The sequence below is a fragment of the Sus scrofa genome, chromosome 2, assembly GCF_054392235.1.
Source record: "Sus scrofa isolate SSC_HxYL_T2T_F1_AM1 chromosome 2, Sscrofa_HxYL_maternal_Yorkshire_Landrace_v2.0, whole genome shotgun sequence".
NCBI classification, from domain to species: Eukaryota; Metazoa; Chordata; class Mammalia; order Artiodactyla; family Suidae; genus Sus; species Sus scrofa.
The window spans coordinates 111,468,959-111,483,408 of NC_139384.1; the positions used below are offsets into that span (position 1 = coordinate 111,468,959).

The following is a 14,450-nucleotide window of genomic DNA, read 5'->3' on the forward strand; positions in this document are numbered from 1 at the left end:
AATGACCCATCCTGTGATTATCCTAAACTCAATGCAGTTTTGTTTTTCAACATTAAACAGTAGGATTCAGAAATATTTGCCTATCATTTCAATCATACTAAGCTTCATTTGGTAGTCATTCATTTGTTGGACGTTAACTAAGCCCAAGCACCCAGCTGAATACTTGGAATACAAGTATGCCTAGGACGTAGTCCCTGAACTCAAGGTTTTTTTGCCCTTTTCTTAGAAGAATTCTCACTCTGGAAAGTCAACTTACTTGCCAGGTTTATGGTTTCTCTACTTTCTCTTCTGCCTATAGACAAATTCACCAGCCACATAAATATGCACCTCATACCCTTAATATTAGAATGTTTTATCTGCTTTCTGTTCTTAGTCTGAAAGGAAGGCTTACTATCTCTCCATGGTCAACAAAAATCTCCTGTTCTTTACATATGAAAATATTAAAGACACTGAGGTGCATATTTTTGTACTATTATCATATAAATTATATTAAAGAGGAGTGAAATTAATGTTACAAACTACTAATATGTGTGTGTACATATATATAATATATATATATACATGTCCATATTTATGCAAATAGTCTTTATAAAGTATTAGACTAAATGCACAAATTAGAGGAAACAATCTTTAGTATCTCATTAAGTCATTTTATCTTAAGTTTGTATCCCTTTAAAGCATCCTTTTATCTTAACTTTGTACCTTCTGTATTTTGTCTGTGAAGAATCCACAACTCAGATTGACTTCCCCAAATGAAAACCTGGTAATTGGGTATCAGTTATCTATTGTGTAACAAACCACCTTAAAACTTAATGAATTAAATTACACCATTTTTTATTTCATACTACTCTCTAGAAGTTCTGCTTGTACTGCCTAGACCCACTGATGTGGCTGCTGACACTGTTAGCTATCTGGGTGGGCGGGGCCACTCTATACATGTGGCCTTTCATACCAGTCTTCTTCATGGTAGTTTCAGGGTTCCAAGAGGACAGCCCCAATACAAAAGTATTTACCAAGGTTCCACTCTCATTATATTTACTGATGTACTTTGGCCAAAGCAAGTCATGTAGCCAAGCCTAGAGTCAGTGTGGGATCCTGGGAGTTGTGATTAATTGAGAGACCATTAATATAACAATCTACCACATTCAGTATCTTTTATTAAAGGAATAAAGTATAGTTGATTTACAGTGTTGTGCCAATTTCTACTGTACAGCAAAGTGACTCAGTCATATATATATATATTAAAAAGAATGTGTGTATATGTATATTCTTTTTAAAATAATATCTTCCATCATGGTCTATCCCAGGAGATTGGATAGAGCTCCCTGTGCTATTCAGTGGGACCTTACTGCGTATCCATTCTAAATGTAATAGTTTTTGTCTACTAACCCCAAATTTTCAGTCCATCCCACACCCTCCACCCTGCCCCTTGGGTCTATTCTCTTATGTCTGTTTCTTTTTGTAGATAGGTTTATTTCTGTTATATTTTAAATTCCACATATAAGCGATACTGTATGGTATTTGTCTTTCTCTTTCTGAATTACTTCATTTAGTATGAGAATCTCTAGTCACATCCATGATGTTGCAAATGGCATTATTTTGTTCTTTTTTATGGCTGGGTATTATTCCATTGTATATAGGCACCATATTTCCTTAATCCATTCTTCTGTCAATGTACATTTTTGTTTTCATGTCTTGGCTATTGTGAATAGTGCTGCAGTGAACATAAGGGTGCATGTATCTTTTTGAATTACAGGTTTGTGTGGATATATGCCCAGGAGTGGTAGTTCTATATTTACTTTTCTGAGGAACTTTCATACTGTTTTCCATAATGGCTGTACCTATTTACATTTCCACCAACCCTGTAGGAGGGTCCTCTTTTCTCCATACCCTTCTCCAGCATTTGTTATTTGTAGACTTATTGATGATAGCCATTCTGACTGGTGTGAGGTGATACCTCATTGTAGTTTTGATTTGTATTTCTCTAGTGATTGGTAGTGTTGATCACTTTTCATGTGCCTACTAGCCATCAGTATGTCTCTTTGGAAAAATGTCTGTTAGGGTCTTCTATCCTTTTTTCAATTGGGTGGTTTTTTGTTGTGGTGGTTGAGTTGTACTGAGTTGTTTGTACATTTTGGAGATTAAGCCCTTGTCCACTGCATCATTTACCACTATTTTCTCCCATTCCATAGATTGTCTTTTCATTTGTTTTAATGGTTTCCTTTGCTGTGAAAAATCCTATAAGTTTGATTAGGTCCCATTTGTTTATTTCTGTTTTTAATTTATATTGCCTTGGGAGACTAACGTAAGGAAACATTTGCATGGTTTATGTCATAGAATGTTTTGCCTATGTTCTCCTCAAGGAGTTTTATGGTGTCATGTCTTATGTCTAAGTCACTGAGCCATTTTGAAATTATTTTTGTGTATAGTGTGAGGGTGTGCTCTAATTTCAGTTATTTATTTATTTATTTATTTATTTATTTATTTATTTTCTCTGACTTACTTGACATTTTTATTTATTTACTTATTTTTAACTTTTTTTTACTACTCAATGAATTTATCACACCTGTAGTTGTATAATGATCATAAAAATATGATTTCGCAGGATTTCCATCCCACAGCCCAAGAACACCCCCCACCCCCCAAACTGTCTCCTCTGGAGACCATAAGTTTTTCAATGTCTGTGAGTCAGCATCTGTTCTGCAAAGAAGTTCAGTCTGTCCTTTTTTCAGATTCCACATGTCAGTGAAAGCATTTGATGTTGGTGTCTCATTGTAGGGCTGACTTCACTAAGCATGAGAGTTTCTAGGTCCATCCATGTTGCTAAGAATGCCGATATTTCGTTCTTTTTAATGTCTGAGTAATATTCCATTGTGTACATGTACCACATCTTCTTGATCCACTCCTCTGTCAATGGACATTTAGGTTGTTTCCATGTCTTGGCTATTGCAAATAGTGCTGCAATGAACATTGGAGTACATGTGTCTTTGCGAGTCATGGTTTTCTCTGGATAGATGTCCAGGAGTGGGATTGCTGGATCAAGTGGTAGTTCTATTTTGAGTTTTCTGAGGAATCTCCATACTGCTTTCCACAGTGGTTGTACCAATTTACAATCCCACCAACAGTATAAAAGGGTTCCTTTATCTCCACAACACTAAACCAGCCTTACAACAAATACTATCGTTTCATTGATTTATATGCAGTTGTTCAGTTTTGCCTATACTACTTGCTGAAGAGTCTGTCTTTTTCTCATTTTATATTCTTGCCTTCTTTGTTGAAGATTTATTGTAGATATCTGGGTTTATTTCTGGGCTCTCTATTCTGTTCCATTGATTTGTATATTTGTTTTTGTACCAGTACCACCCTATCTTGATTACTGTGGCTTTATGATATTGTCTAAAGTCTGGGAGAGTTATGCCCCCTGCTTTTTACACCCTCAGGATTGCTTTGGCAATTCTGGGTCTTTTGTGGTTCCCTATAAATTTGTGGATTGTTTGTTGCAGTTCTGTGAAAAATATCATGGGTAATTTGATAGGGATCTCATTAAATCTGTAGGTTGCTTTGGGTAGTATGCCCATTTTAACAACATTAATTCTTCCAATCCAGGAGCATGGGATATTGTTCTATTTCTTTGAATCCTTTTTAATTTCCTTGATTAATGTTTTATAGTTCTCAGCATATTAGTCCTTAACCTCCTTGGTCAGGTTTACTCCCAGGTACTGAATTTTTGGGGGCACAGTTTTATTTTTTCTTTTTAGGGCCATACCTGCAGCATATGGAATTTCCCAAGCTAGAAGAATGGGAGTTGCAGCTACCAGCCCATGCCACAGCCATAGTAATGCTGGATCCAAGCCACATCTGTGACCTATGCTGCAGCTTGTGGCAATGCTGTACCCTTAACCCACTGAGCAAGGCCAGGGACTGAACTTGAATCCTCATGGAACTATGGCAGGTTTGTAATCCACTGAACAACAGGAAATCCATTTTTGGTGAGATTTTAAAAGATACTTTAAAAAATATTTCTTTCTAATATTTCTTTGTTAGAAATGCAACTGATTTCTGAATGATAATCTTGTATCCTGCTATTTTGCTGAATTCATTTATCAGATTAAGTAGTTTAGGTGTGGAGTTCTTAGGGTTTTCTATATATAGTAGTATCATTTTTTCTACATGTGACAATTTTACCTCTTCTCTGCCAATTTGGATACTTTTAATTTTTTTATGTTTATTTATTTCTTGTCTGATTGCTGTGGCTAGGACTTCCAATACTGTATTGAATAAAAGTGGTGAGAGTGAGCATCCTTGTCTTGTTCCAGATTTAAGCAAGAAGGCTTTCGGCTTTTTTCTCTTGAGCATTATATTGGCTGCTGTTTGTCATAAATGGCTTTTATTATGTTGAGATATTGTTGCCCCTATGCCCACTTTAGTAAGAGTTTTTATCATGAATGGATATTGTATTTTGTCACATGCTTTGATGGTGTGTTTTTTTTCCTCTTCTTTTATTTCCTTCTTTTTCTTTTTTCTTTTTTTCTTTTTTGCTTGTTAAGGCCACGCGTGCAGCATATGGAGGCTCTCAGGCTAGGGGTCGAATCAGAGCTACCGCTGCTGGCCTGCAACACAGGATCTGAGCCACGTCTGTGACCTACACCACAGCTCACGGCAACGCCAGATTCTTAACCCACTGAGCAAGGGCAGGGATCAAACCCGCAACCTCATGGTTCCTAGTTGGATTCCTTTCCACTGAACCACAAAGGGAACTCCTTTACTTTTCTTTTGTTAATGTGTTGTATGTCATTGATCACCATCCTTGAGAACTCAGGATGAATCCTACTTGGTCATGGTGTATGATCTTTTTTATGCATGTTGGATTTGGTTGGCTAAAATTTTGTTGAGAATTTTGCATCTGTAGTCATCAAAGATATTAGGCTATAATTTTTTTTGTCTGCATGTGGTATTAGGACAATGATGGCTTCATATAATGTCTTCCTTCCTCTCAATCTTTTGGAAGCATTTAAGAAGGATGGTTGTAAATTCCTCTTTGTATGTTTAGTAGAATTCATCTGTGAAGCCATCTGGTCCTGGACTTTTGTTTGTAGGGAGTTTCCTCATTGACCCATTGGTTTTTTTTTTTTTTTTTTTTTTTTTGTAGCATGTTGTTTAGTCTCCATGTAGTCAGCTTTTTCTCATTTTTATTTCTTTTCCTGTAATTTATTCCTAGTTTCATATCATTGTGGTCGAAGAAGATGCCTGAAATAATTTCTATACCCTTAAATTTGCTAAGGTTAGTTTTGTGCCCCAGGATGTGATCAATACTAGAGAACACTCCATGGGCACTTGAAAAGAATGTATATTCTGGTTTTTTTGGATGTAAAGTCCTGAGAATATAAATTAAGTCTAAATGTTCTTTTATGTCACTTAGGATATATGTTGTGCCTTGTTGGTTTTCTGTCTAGAGGATCTGTCTGTTTATGTGTGTGGGGTGTTAAAGTCTCCTACTATTATTGTATTGACCCCAGTTTCTCCTTTTATGTCTATTAGTATTTGTTTTATGTATTTGGGTGTTCCTATATCAGGGCATATATGTTGACAAGTGTAATATCCTCCTCTTGAATTAATCCTTTTAATCATTAAATAGTATCCTTCTTTACCTTTCTCCAAGGCTTTGAGGCTCCCCCCATCCCAGCCAATCTCCTCATCAGTTAGGTGGCCTCCCAGGGTGCAGATTCCTTTCCTTTTTCACAGCTCCCTCTCAGGAGTGCTGGTCCCATCCTGATTCCTTTTGCTCCCTTCTCTCTCTCTCTTTTTTCCCTTCTATTCTACCCTTTTTTTTAAAATGAGCTTCTGGGAGGAGTGAACTCCATATCCTACTCCTCTGCCATCTTGATCCCACCTTCCACATTCAGTATCTTTTTAGCATACTTAAAATTATATCTCATTTACTTCTAAGGCTGAGGATATGCTATAATTAGCTACGCAGAGCCTTAAGAATTCTGATAATTTATTTACAGGTAAATACCAAAAGATTTTAAAGTTTGGTTAATACATAGTATGTATAGATTTAAGTGCTTCTATGAATTTACAAGGAAGCCACATGTTAAACATTTCTTATCTATTGATGCCATATGCCTTAAGAAGCTCACCACGCATTCTACCCCTAGCTACTGGATCAAATGGCAAGGTCTTTCCTTTACTCAATTTTTCTCAAATTCTAAGTTCCTAGAAGGACTGCACCCATACTGTGATCTTGTTTCAGCAATTAATACTCAACAAACTCTCCATTTGCCACTCTAAGCTTGCCAATTCATAGTATATGAAGTGCATGTTCCGAACAAGTATAGACAGATCAGAATACATATTAATTCCTAAAAACAGTATATTATGATTCTTAAAAAGAAGGAATTCCAAAGCATCTATTTAAAATATTGACATTGGAGTTCCTGTTGTGACTCAGCAGTAATGAATATGAAGCATGGGATTGAACCCTTATCCTTATGGATACTAGTCAGATTTGTTTATGCTGCACCACAGAGGGAACTCCTAAATATGGTTCATTTAAAAAATTTTTTTAAAACTCTACATAACCTTTAATTATTAGGATTGACTTGATCTGGTATAGTATATATAATTCGTATGTCTGCTTTTATAGTTTCTTCTCTGTACTGGTATATCAATGCCAATATTTATTGACCTTCTAGTATCCACAAGGATGTGGGTTTAATCCCTGGCCTCACTTAGTGGGTAAAGGATCCGGGGTTGCCGTGGGCTGTGGTGTAGTTTGAGATGTGGCTCAGATCTGGCCTTGCCGTGGCTGTGATGTAGGCCAGCAGCTACAGTGCCAATTCAACCCCTGGCCTGGAAACTTCCGTATGCCACAGGTGTGGCCCTAAAAACATAACAATAAAATTAAGTATTGGCATAGAAAAGGGAATAGTACTTAAAATTAGAAAATATGAGCTTCGGTACTATCACTCACTGTCAAGTCACTTAATCTCTCTGAATCTTGGTTTTCTAATCTAGAAAATGGAAATAATAGTAGCTACTTTAGGTAACATTATTTGGAGGATCAAATGTTAATATTAAATGGAGGGTTACATCACCCTATACACCTGTATTATGGACCAATAATCCCTGAAACCATTAAGGTCATTTTCAAGATTTCAGACTTGCCCAGAGTCAGAATTCAGAACTTTAGATTTTAGAAAGATAGTAATACAATACAAATTTTTTTAAATTAGGTAACACTCCTAATTTACAGGGTCTAGGTAAATACCCTATAACCAAACATTAATATATTTGAAGCAAAATGTACAGACATTCATTTTAAGTCAGATAAATTAAGACTATAAACTTAAAAAATCTTTCAGCTTAAAAGCTTTTTTTATTTCAGAATTTCAGGTAGGTATCTTTGTGTTATTTGCATATAGATTTAGTTTAGTTTTGTTTTGTTTTGTTTTCAATGCTTTTTAGGGCCACATGTGCAGAATATGGAAGTTCCCAGTCTAGGGATTGAATCGGAGCTACAGCTGCCGGCCTATTCCACAGTCACAGCAACATGGGATCTGAGCTGCATCTGCAACATACACCACAGCTCACAGCAACACCGAATCCTCGACCCACTGAGCGAGGCCAGGGATCAACCCCACATCCTCATGGATACTAATCAGATTTGGTTCTGCTGCACCACAAAGGGAACTCCTAAATTTAGTTCATTTAAAAATTTTTTAAAAACTACATAACCTTTAATGATTAGGATTGACTTGATGTGATATAGTACAGATAATTCATACCTATGCTTTTATAGTTTCCTCTCCTTACTGCTATATCAATGCCAGTATTTATTGACCTTCATCAAGTAGTGAATAATCTTTGCATTTGGAAGAAGAGAAGAGCTAAGAGGAGATTTTTTTTCAGGGTAATGAATGATAGTGATGTTCACGTAAGCAATGAACAAGTGACAACAAATAAGTTAATCTGAAGGTGTTTAGGTTATTTACAGGATGTAAAATAAGCAAGAAAATACATGTGAAAAGTGCATGTTTAAGTTAGAAATACTATATACTGTGTGCTCTGCATTGTACTTGACATTATCAAGAAACAAATTCAATATAGGATCTGGTCTCTGCCCCTGGGGACTGAACAGTCCAGCACAGAGATAGAGCTAATGTGTAAAAATGAAGAAGTTCTTGAGAGCTAAGCATTCTCCATTCATTAGAAATTGAAAAAGGGCAGAAGTTGGAATGGACAGCAGCTGACAGAGAAGGTTTTGTGAAGGAAGTAAGTGGTACTTGAGGGATGCCTTCACTTTGGATAGAGTAAAGCTTATTGAGCAACAATGTCATTATCAAGCAAAGACATGAGTGTTGAAACACATGTTCCAGAGGCAGAAAAGGGCCAGTGTGTATAGACCAACAAATGAACCCGAAGTCATGTAGTAGAGCCATTTGTGGAGGGATTTAAAAGCCTGGTGGGAGTAGATTAGAATTGATGGGCCATGCAGTAAGAAAGCCCTGCAAGTTCTTGAGCTAAAAAATGAAATCCTGAAATGAGATAAGCCTAATTTAACAGGAATATACCAAAGTGAATCAGAATTGAGACTGTAAACAAGGAGGTTGTTGAAGTCATCCATGCAGGTATGTAATATGGATAAGATGGGGATAGGGAAGGGTTAGGAGTGGGCATGGCTGGAGAGTTGTTGAATAAGAAGAAGAAAAGGAAAATCTGAACTACTTGCTTAGAGGGTATGAAGACAAGCAGCCAAGAAAACTGGCATTTTTTAGTTGATTTAGCTTGGCAAGCCAGTTGATGGAATTAGGAACAGATGGTAGAAAGAGGAGTCTACTTAGGGATGGGGTGGGGAGGGGAGAAAAAGATCAAATACACAGAAAACTGAGAGCAGGCAGTTATTTTTAAAAGAGCAGATTACAGGACCTAAATTCCCTCATATTCTTTACTGATAATTTTGTTGTTGATGCTTAGTGTTCAGAAATGATGGTAACTCCCAAGCCATCACAACATTCTCAACCATAAAAACAAAAACAAATCAAGCACAATGGTACACCAAGAAAATAAGACAAAACACCTTTGTAACACATTTTACAAAGACTATCATCAAGGGTTGAAAAAAAAAGCCTGAAGAGTTAACAGAGTTAACTGTTTTCCAATATGGCTGTACTATTTTTCATTCCTACCAGCAATGTATGGAAGTTCCAGTTACTCCACATGTACTTCATCACTTATTATTGTCAGTCATTTTAATGTCAGTCAAATTGGTAGGTATGTATGAGTATCTCAATATGGTTGTAATTTATATTTCCCTGATAACTAGTGATGTTGAATATTTTTACCTGTTTATTGGCAATTTGTATATTATCTTTTGTAAAGTATCTGTTTAAATCTTTCTTCCATTTAAAAAACTGAATTGTCTTTTTCTTCCTGAGTTTTAAGAGTTCTTTAGATATTCAAGCTCTTTGTCAGAAATGATCTGTGAAAATTTCCTTCCAGCCTTGGCATGATTTTTTATTTTCTTAACTTTGTCTTTTGGAAGAATAAAAATGTTTAGTCTTGATAAGAATTCATTTTTAACTTTATTTCTTCTCTTATGGTTTGTGGTTTTTATGTTCTATTTAAGAAAGTTTTGCCTAATCTGGGGTCATAAAGATTTTCTTGCCCTTTTTTTTTTTTTTTAGAAGTTTAATGGTTTAGTTTCTCATATTTAAGCCTAATACTAATTTTGAGTTAATCTTTGTGGAAGGTCTGAGGAAGGATCGATCAAGGCTAAGATTTTTCCTTATGCAGATAGCCAGTTTTTCTAGTACCATTTGTTGAAAAGATTATTTTTTTCTTCCATCAGATTAGCTTGGTATCTTCTCAAAAATAAATTGATCAAATAATTGGTATTAATTTCTGGACTATGCTGACCTATTTCCTATATGCCTATTCTTATGCCAATTTTAAACTGTCATGATTTGTAGTTTTATATATACTAAGTCTTCAAAACAGGTAATATAACTTCTTCAACTTTGTCCTCTTTCAAAAGTGTTTTGGCTATTCTGGGTCCTTTACATTTTAATATAAATTTCAAATCATGTCAGTTTTTTCAAAGAATCTTGTCTGGGTTTTGACTGGAATTTATGGATCAATTTGGGGATACTGAATCTTCAAACCATAAACCTATTTCATCATTTATTTAGTTCTTCTTTATTTTAACTTTGCAAATTTTTTATAGTTTTAAGTGTTTAGGTCTTAAACACCTTTTGTTAAATTAATTGCTGAGTACTTTTTATGCTATTTTAAATGGAGGCTTGAAAATTTTTATCGTCAGTTGTTTGATGCTAGCTTATAAAAATTCCAGTTTTTATTTTGACCTTGTATCCTGTAATTTTTCTAAATTCATTTATTAGATTTATTTATTTAATTGAAGTATAATTGTGTTAGTTTCAGGTATACAGCAAAGTGATTCAGTTTTACAGATATATTTAGTTTTACAGATATATTCAGTATTACATATAAATATATATGTGTATTTTTTCAGATTCTTTTCCATTATAAAATTTGATAGCTATTTTATGGCTCCCTTAGGGTTTTCTACCTATACATCATATCAGCTGCAAGAAAGGATACTTTACTTATATCTTTCCCATTTGCATGCCTTTTATTTCTTTGCTTGTCTTATTGCACTGGCTAGGATATTCAGTAAATATCAAATAAAATACATCTTTGCCCTATTTCTGGTCTCTTTGTTATTAGCTGTAGGTTTTTTTTACAGCAGCCCTTAATCAAGTTGATAAATTTTACTTTGTTCCCTCTTTGCTCAGAATTTTTATCATGAAATGGTTTTGTCAAATATTTTTCTCCATCTATTGCAATGACCATATGGTTTTTTCTCCTATATGCTTTTAATATGTAAACTTATTGATTTTCAAGCATATGTAAATAATTTGACCTAAAAATAGAACAGAGAAAGGCTAGAACATAATAATGTCATTAAAAATGGAAATTAAAAACATGTGTCCTAATATTATTTATTTAATATATCATTTTAATCAGCAGAAAAATATCAAATGCAAATTATCTGATTCAGTACAGGTTGGAATGGGACCTACTTAAAGGGGAGAAAGTAATGTTTTCCTTTCCTTTCTAATTTAAAATTTTTTGTAGATTGAAAGTGCTCATTTCTCGTTGTTTTGACAGTGCATTAACAAGTTGACAACTCCATTTTACATTTCATTTTTTGAAAAATTTAAAGTCATTTGCCTAAAATCCCATTTTTTCCCACAGAAAAAGAGCTTGTCTTCAGGTAACTTGTTTGTATATGATTTTATAGGAAAATTTACCCCCAGCTAAAAGTTTTAGTAGTGATTCAGCTTCCTTTATAGTAAAAACAAAAATATTTCTGTTATTAAATTTAACTGTAGCATTGTGCTACTTACTGCCTGATGCTTTTTGATTCCATGAAAGTTTAATTTCATTCTAGAGAGAAAACAGTTGGGTGATTAGGGGCAGGAATAAGTACCAATTCCCACAAAAACTGAACATAAAACGAAACAATTCATCATACAAAAAATAGCCTCCATAAAAATACAGTTTCCTGAAAGGTGATTATAAAAGTATGCATTTAGCCAATCATTTTAAATACTGTAATTATACAGGCTGCTCATCAAAAGACTTTTAAGACTCATTAAAATCATAAAACAATTCTAATTAAATCCATATTTAAATTAAGTTTCTATAACGAACCTACATGGTACTTTAAATCAAACAAAAAAAGTTGTATAAAAGATCCAATTAATTGTAAGTTTCTCTAAGAATTAAAGCCTAATTACTCTATGATTAAGTTTCCCCAAAATGTAATCATCAATGGCTCTATTCAGAAGATTTAGCCTTCTGTACCCCAGATGCCAGCAGAGTGCCTCCGCCTGTCTTTGACACCAGCAAATCTATTCATCTGAAATCAGCATGACTGTGGAAACTTTACCTCCACCCCCACTGGGGATCCAAGTAGTGAGACCAAACAAAGCAGCATATTTTATACAGATAAAGGTCTCCCTATCTGCTGAGGTCCCTATCTGAATAAATAATTTCTGTTCATCAGCAAATTAAAAAAAAAAAAATCCATCTTCAGAGCAGGTTTTGAAGACAGTGGTCATTTCAAAGACTCCCAAGTCGATGGGAAAAGACACACAAGAAAAGAATAAGATTTGCAGCTTACAGAGAAAGAGAACTAGGCCTTCTAAGCAGACAGCACTAAAGCATTTCCTTCTAACTCCATGCAACTCTTCTTTCTTCCTTAGCTACTTGAAATGTTTTTCATTTTTATTAGCCCAACTTCCCACGGGAAAGAAAATAAAAAAGCTCTGTGACATCGCAGCCTCTTGTGTGTTCTCTGAAACTAATTAATCCTATGAAGTTATTAGGGCAGCATCATTTTTTCTATGACATCACACAAGGTGAAGGTCACTTCTGTAATATTCTTGGCTTCAGTCATGTGGTGCATACCCCACAAAATATAATTTATTGTAATTTCCCCAGTGCCCTGATAGCCAAGTGATTAGTTATTATGATACATAAAAAGTTCAGACATAAAACACATGATTTATAGCCTCTCTTTCTAATAATCTGATTTTCTTTTATGCTAAAAAGAAATTTACTATTTATGGTTTATACATTGTTATTTTGAGGAAATGACTAAAGTATCTTCATATGGATACCTGCTGATTGCACAGTATCTGGAAGCAGAAACATCCAAATGACTGGGATATAAAGGCAGTTTTTTATTCAGTTGACAAGAACTTTTTCTGAACTATCCCTGCCTGTGCTGGTGGCAGAATGTTTGTCTGGTGACCAGTTAAGTTAGGCTGGAGCTACCTGCCCTGCACTGCACAGACATCAGTGCAAGAAACGGTGGTTCTGGGCAGAAGGAACATAGTTCAGGATTCAGCTACAAGATTTCCTTCCCTTTGAGTGCACTGTCTCTGACTTGAAAATCCCCCAGCTCTTTGCCATAAAAACCTCTTTGTAGATTTTTAAATTGTGAAACTTGCTTTCCTGCATGTCTGCTTTTAGAGCAGGAACCTTTTAGAACTATGACCTTTAAATCCTTTCTATCTTCTCCTCTAGTCACATTAATATGTCAACTTCATTTTCATTGTGCTGAAATTGTGTTAATATGAATGCTAAGTTCCGATTATTGTGTTAAAAGTGGTTTTAATTCTAGGAAAACTCGCCCCACACCAGTTGCTTTGAGAAGTTCATCTGAAGGATGAAAGCAGCACACACAGTCACTGCAGAAGAGTAGGTCAAAGAAGAAATGTGGGCAGGCTTTCGTAGGTGAGAGAATCTAGCTCCTGACTGTGAAGAGGTAAGGACATGAAAGAAGCTGTATCTACCACAATGGCATGCCATGTTTGGGGAGAGGAGCTGGCTTTCTTTGCCTGTATTAGGTGTAAAATGGAACAATACCTGTGATGCTTAGTGACTAGAATGCTGCATTGGTAAGCCATAGAGCTACTAATTCTGTTAATTATTAAGTACCTACTAAACACTTTACATGTTTTGACTCTTTGAATCCTCAGAATTATGAAGTAGTTAGTATTATATCCACAATTTATAGCTGAAGAAACTGAGGTCCAGAGACCTTAAGTATTTTGTCCAAAGTCACACAGCTACTAAATGGAAAAGTTGGGATTTAAACCCAGGCAGTCTGGCACTAGTAAATTCTTAAACATTATGCATACTGCTCTTTCAGTTCTTTGTATTCTGTACTTATTTAATAACAAATACTTAATGATGCACTTCAAATATGCCAGGCACTCAACTAAGAGCTTGAAATGTATTGACTCTACTTGGTTCTCACAACAGCCCTTTGAAATATGTACTATTATTACTGTCTCATTTTCCAGACTAGAAAACCAAGGCACAGAGAGACTGAGTAACCTGCAAAAGATATGAAGCCACTAAATGGGAGAGCCTGGATCTGACTCAAGTGAGTCTGGTTCTGGAGAGTCCATGCTCTGCACTGCCTCCTGTGTGTTTTCTTCCATTGTCTCTTAGTACTCCATAGTCTCTTGTTAAAGAGTTAGCCTATCCCAGGGAGACTTTAAAACGGTTGTTTTGGGCTAAAGCACTAGAAAAGGTGTTATCTGGGTTTGAGGGTAAGGTGTGGAGCATGACCAGGGGAGGGCAGAACGGTCATCATCTGCACTAGCTAATCTAAGGGAAAAGCAAAACCAACAGAGGAGAACAGCTGGTCAGTGTCCCTCCCTGGACAAAAGTTCTCCTTCCAGGGCTCACTGATTCTACCCATCTAAGGAAGAAAGCAGCTGCTCATAGCCCTCTCCTCTCCTTGCCCTCCTCAGGCTTCCAGCTACCCCCTCTTGCTGAATACTATTCTTTTTTTCATCCCTGTGCCACTGTTCTAGCTTTTCTTCTAATATTCTGACCACCCTTTTGGT

At 35.6% G+C, this 14,450-nt stretch overlaps 2 protein-coding genes across 18 annotated transcripts in view; one reads left to right on the forward strand and one right to left on the reverse strand.

The window, feature by feature from the left end:
* Nucleotides 1–14,450, forward strand: part of LOC110259688 (uncharacterized) — a 136,604-nt gene that overhangs the window by 74,983 nt on the left and 47,171 nt on the right. For 5 of the 7 annotated variants that reach the window (XR_014838360.1, XR_014838358.1, XR_014838359.1 and 2 more), the window contains exons 3-4: nt 13,214–13,357; nt 13,899–13,981. Coding sequence is in view for 2 of the 7 variants with exons in the window: in XM_085014080.1 (XP_084870206.1) it covers nt 13,957–13,981 (25 nt within the window). In the remaining 5 variants the exon portion in view is untranslated. Of the gene's footprint in view, nt 1–13,213; nt 13,358–13,898; nt 14,012–14,450 lie in introns of those variants that run through there. The other 2 variants (XR_014838362.1, XM_085014081.1) reach the window with 2 other exon arrangements.
* The window catches only part of KIAA0825, a 399,794-nt gene that overhangs the window by 32,589 nt on the left and 352,755 nt on the right, over nt 1–14,450 (reverse strand). The gene's annotated exons all lie outside the window — the stretch shown is intronic.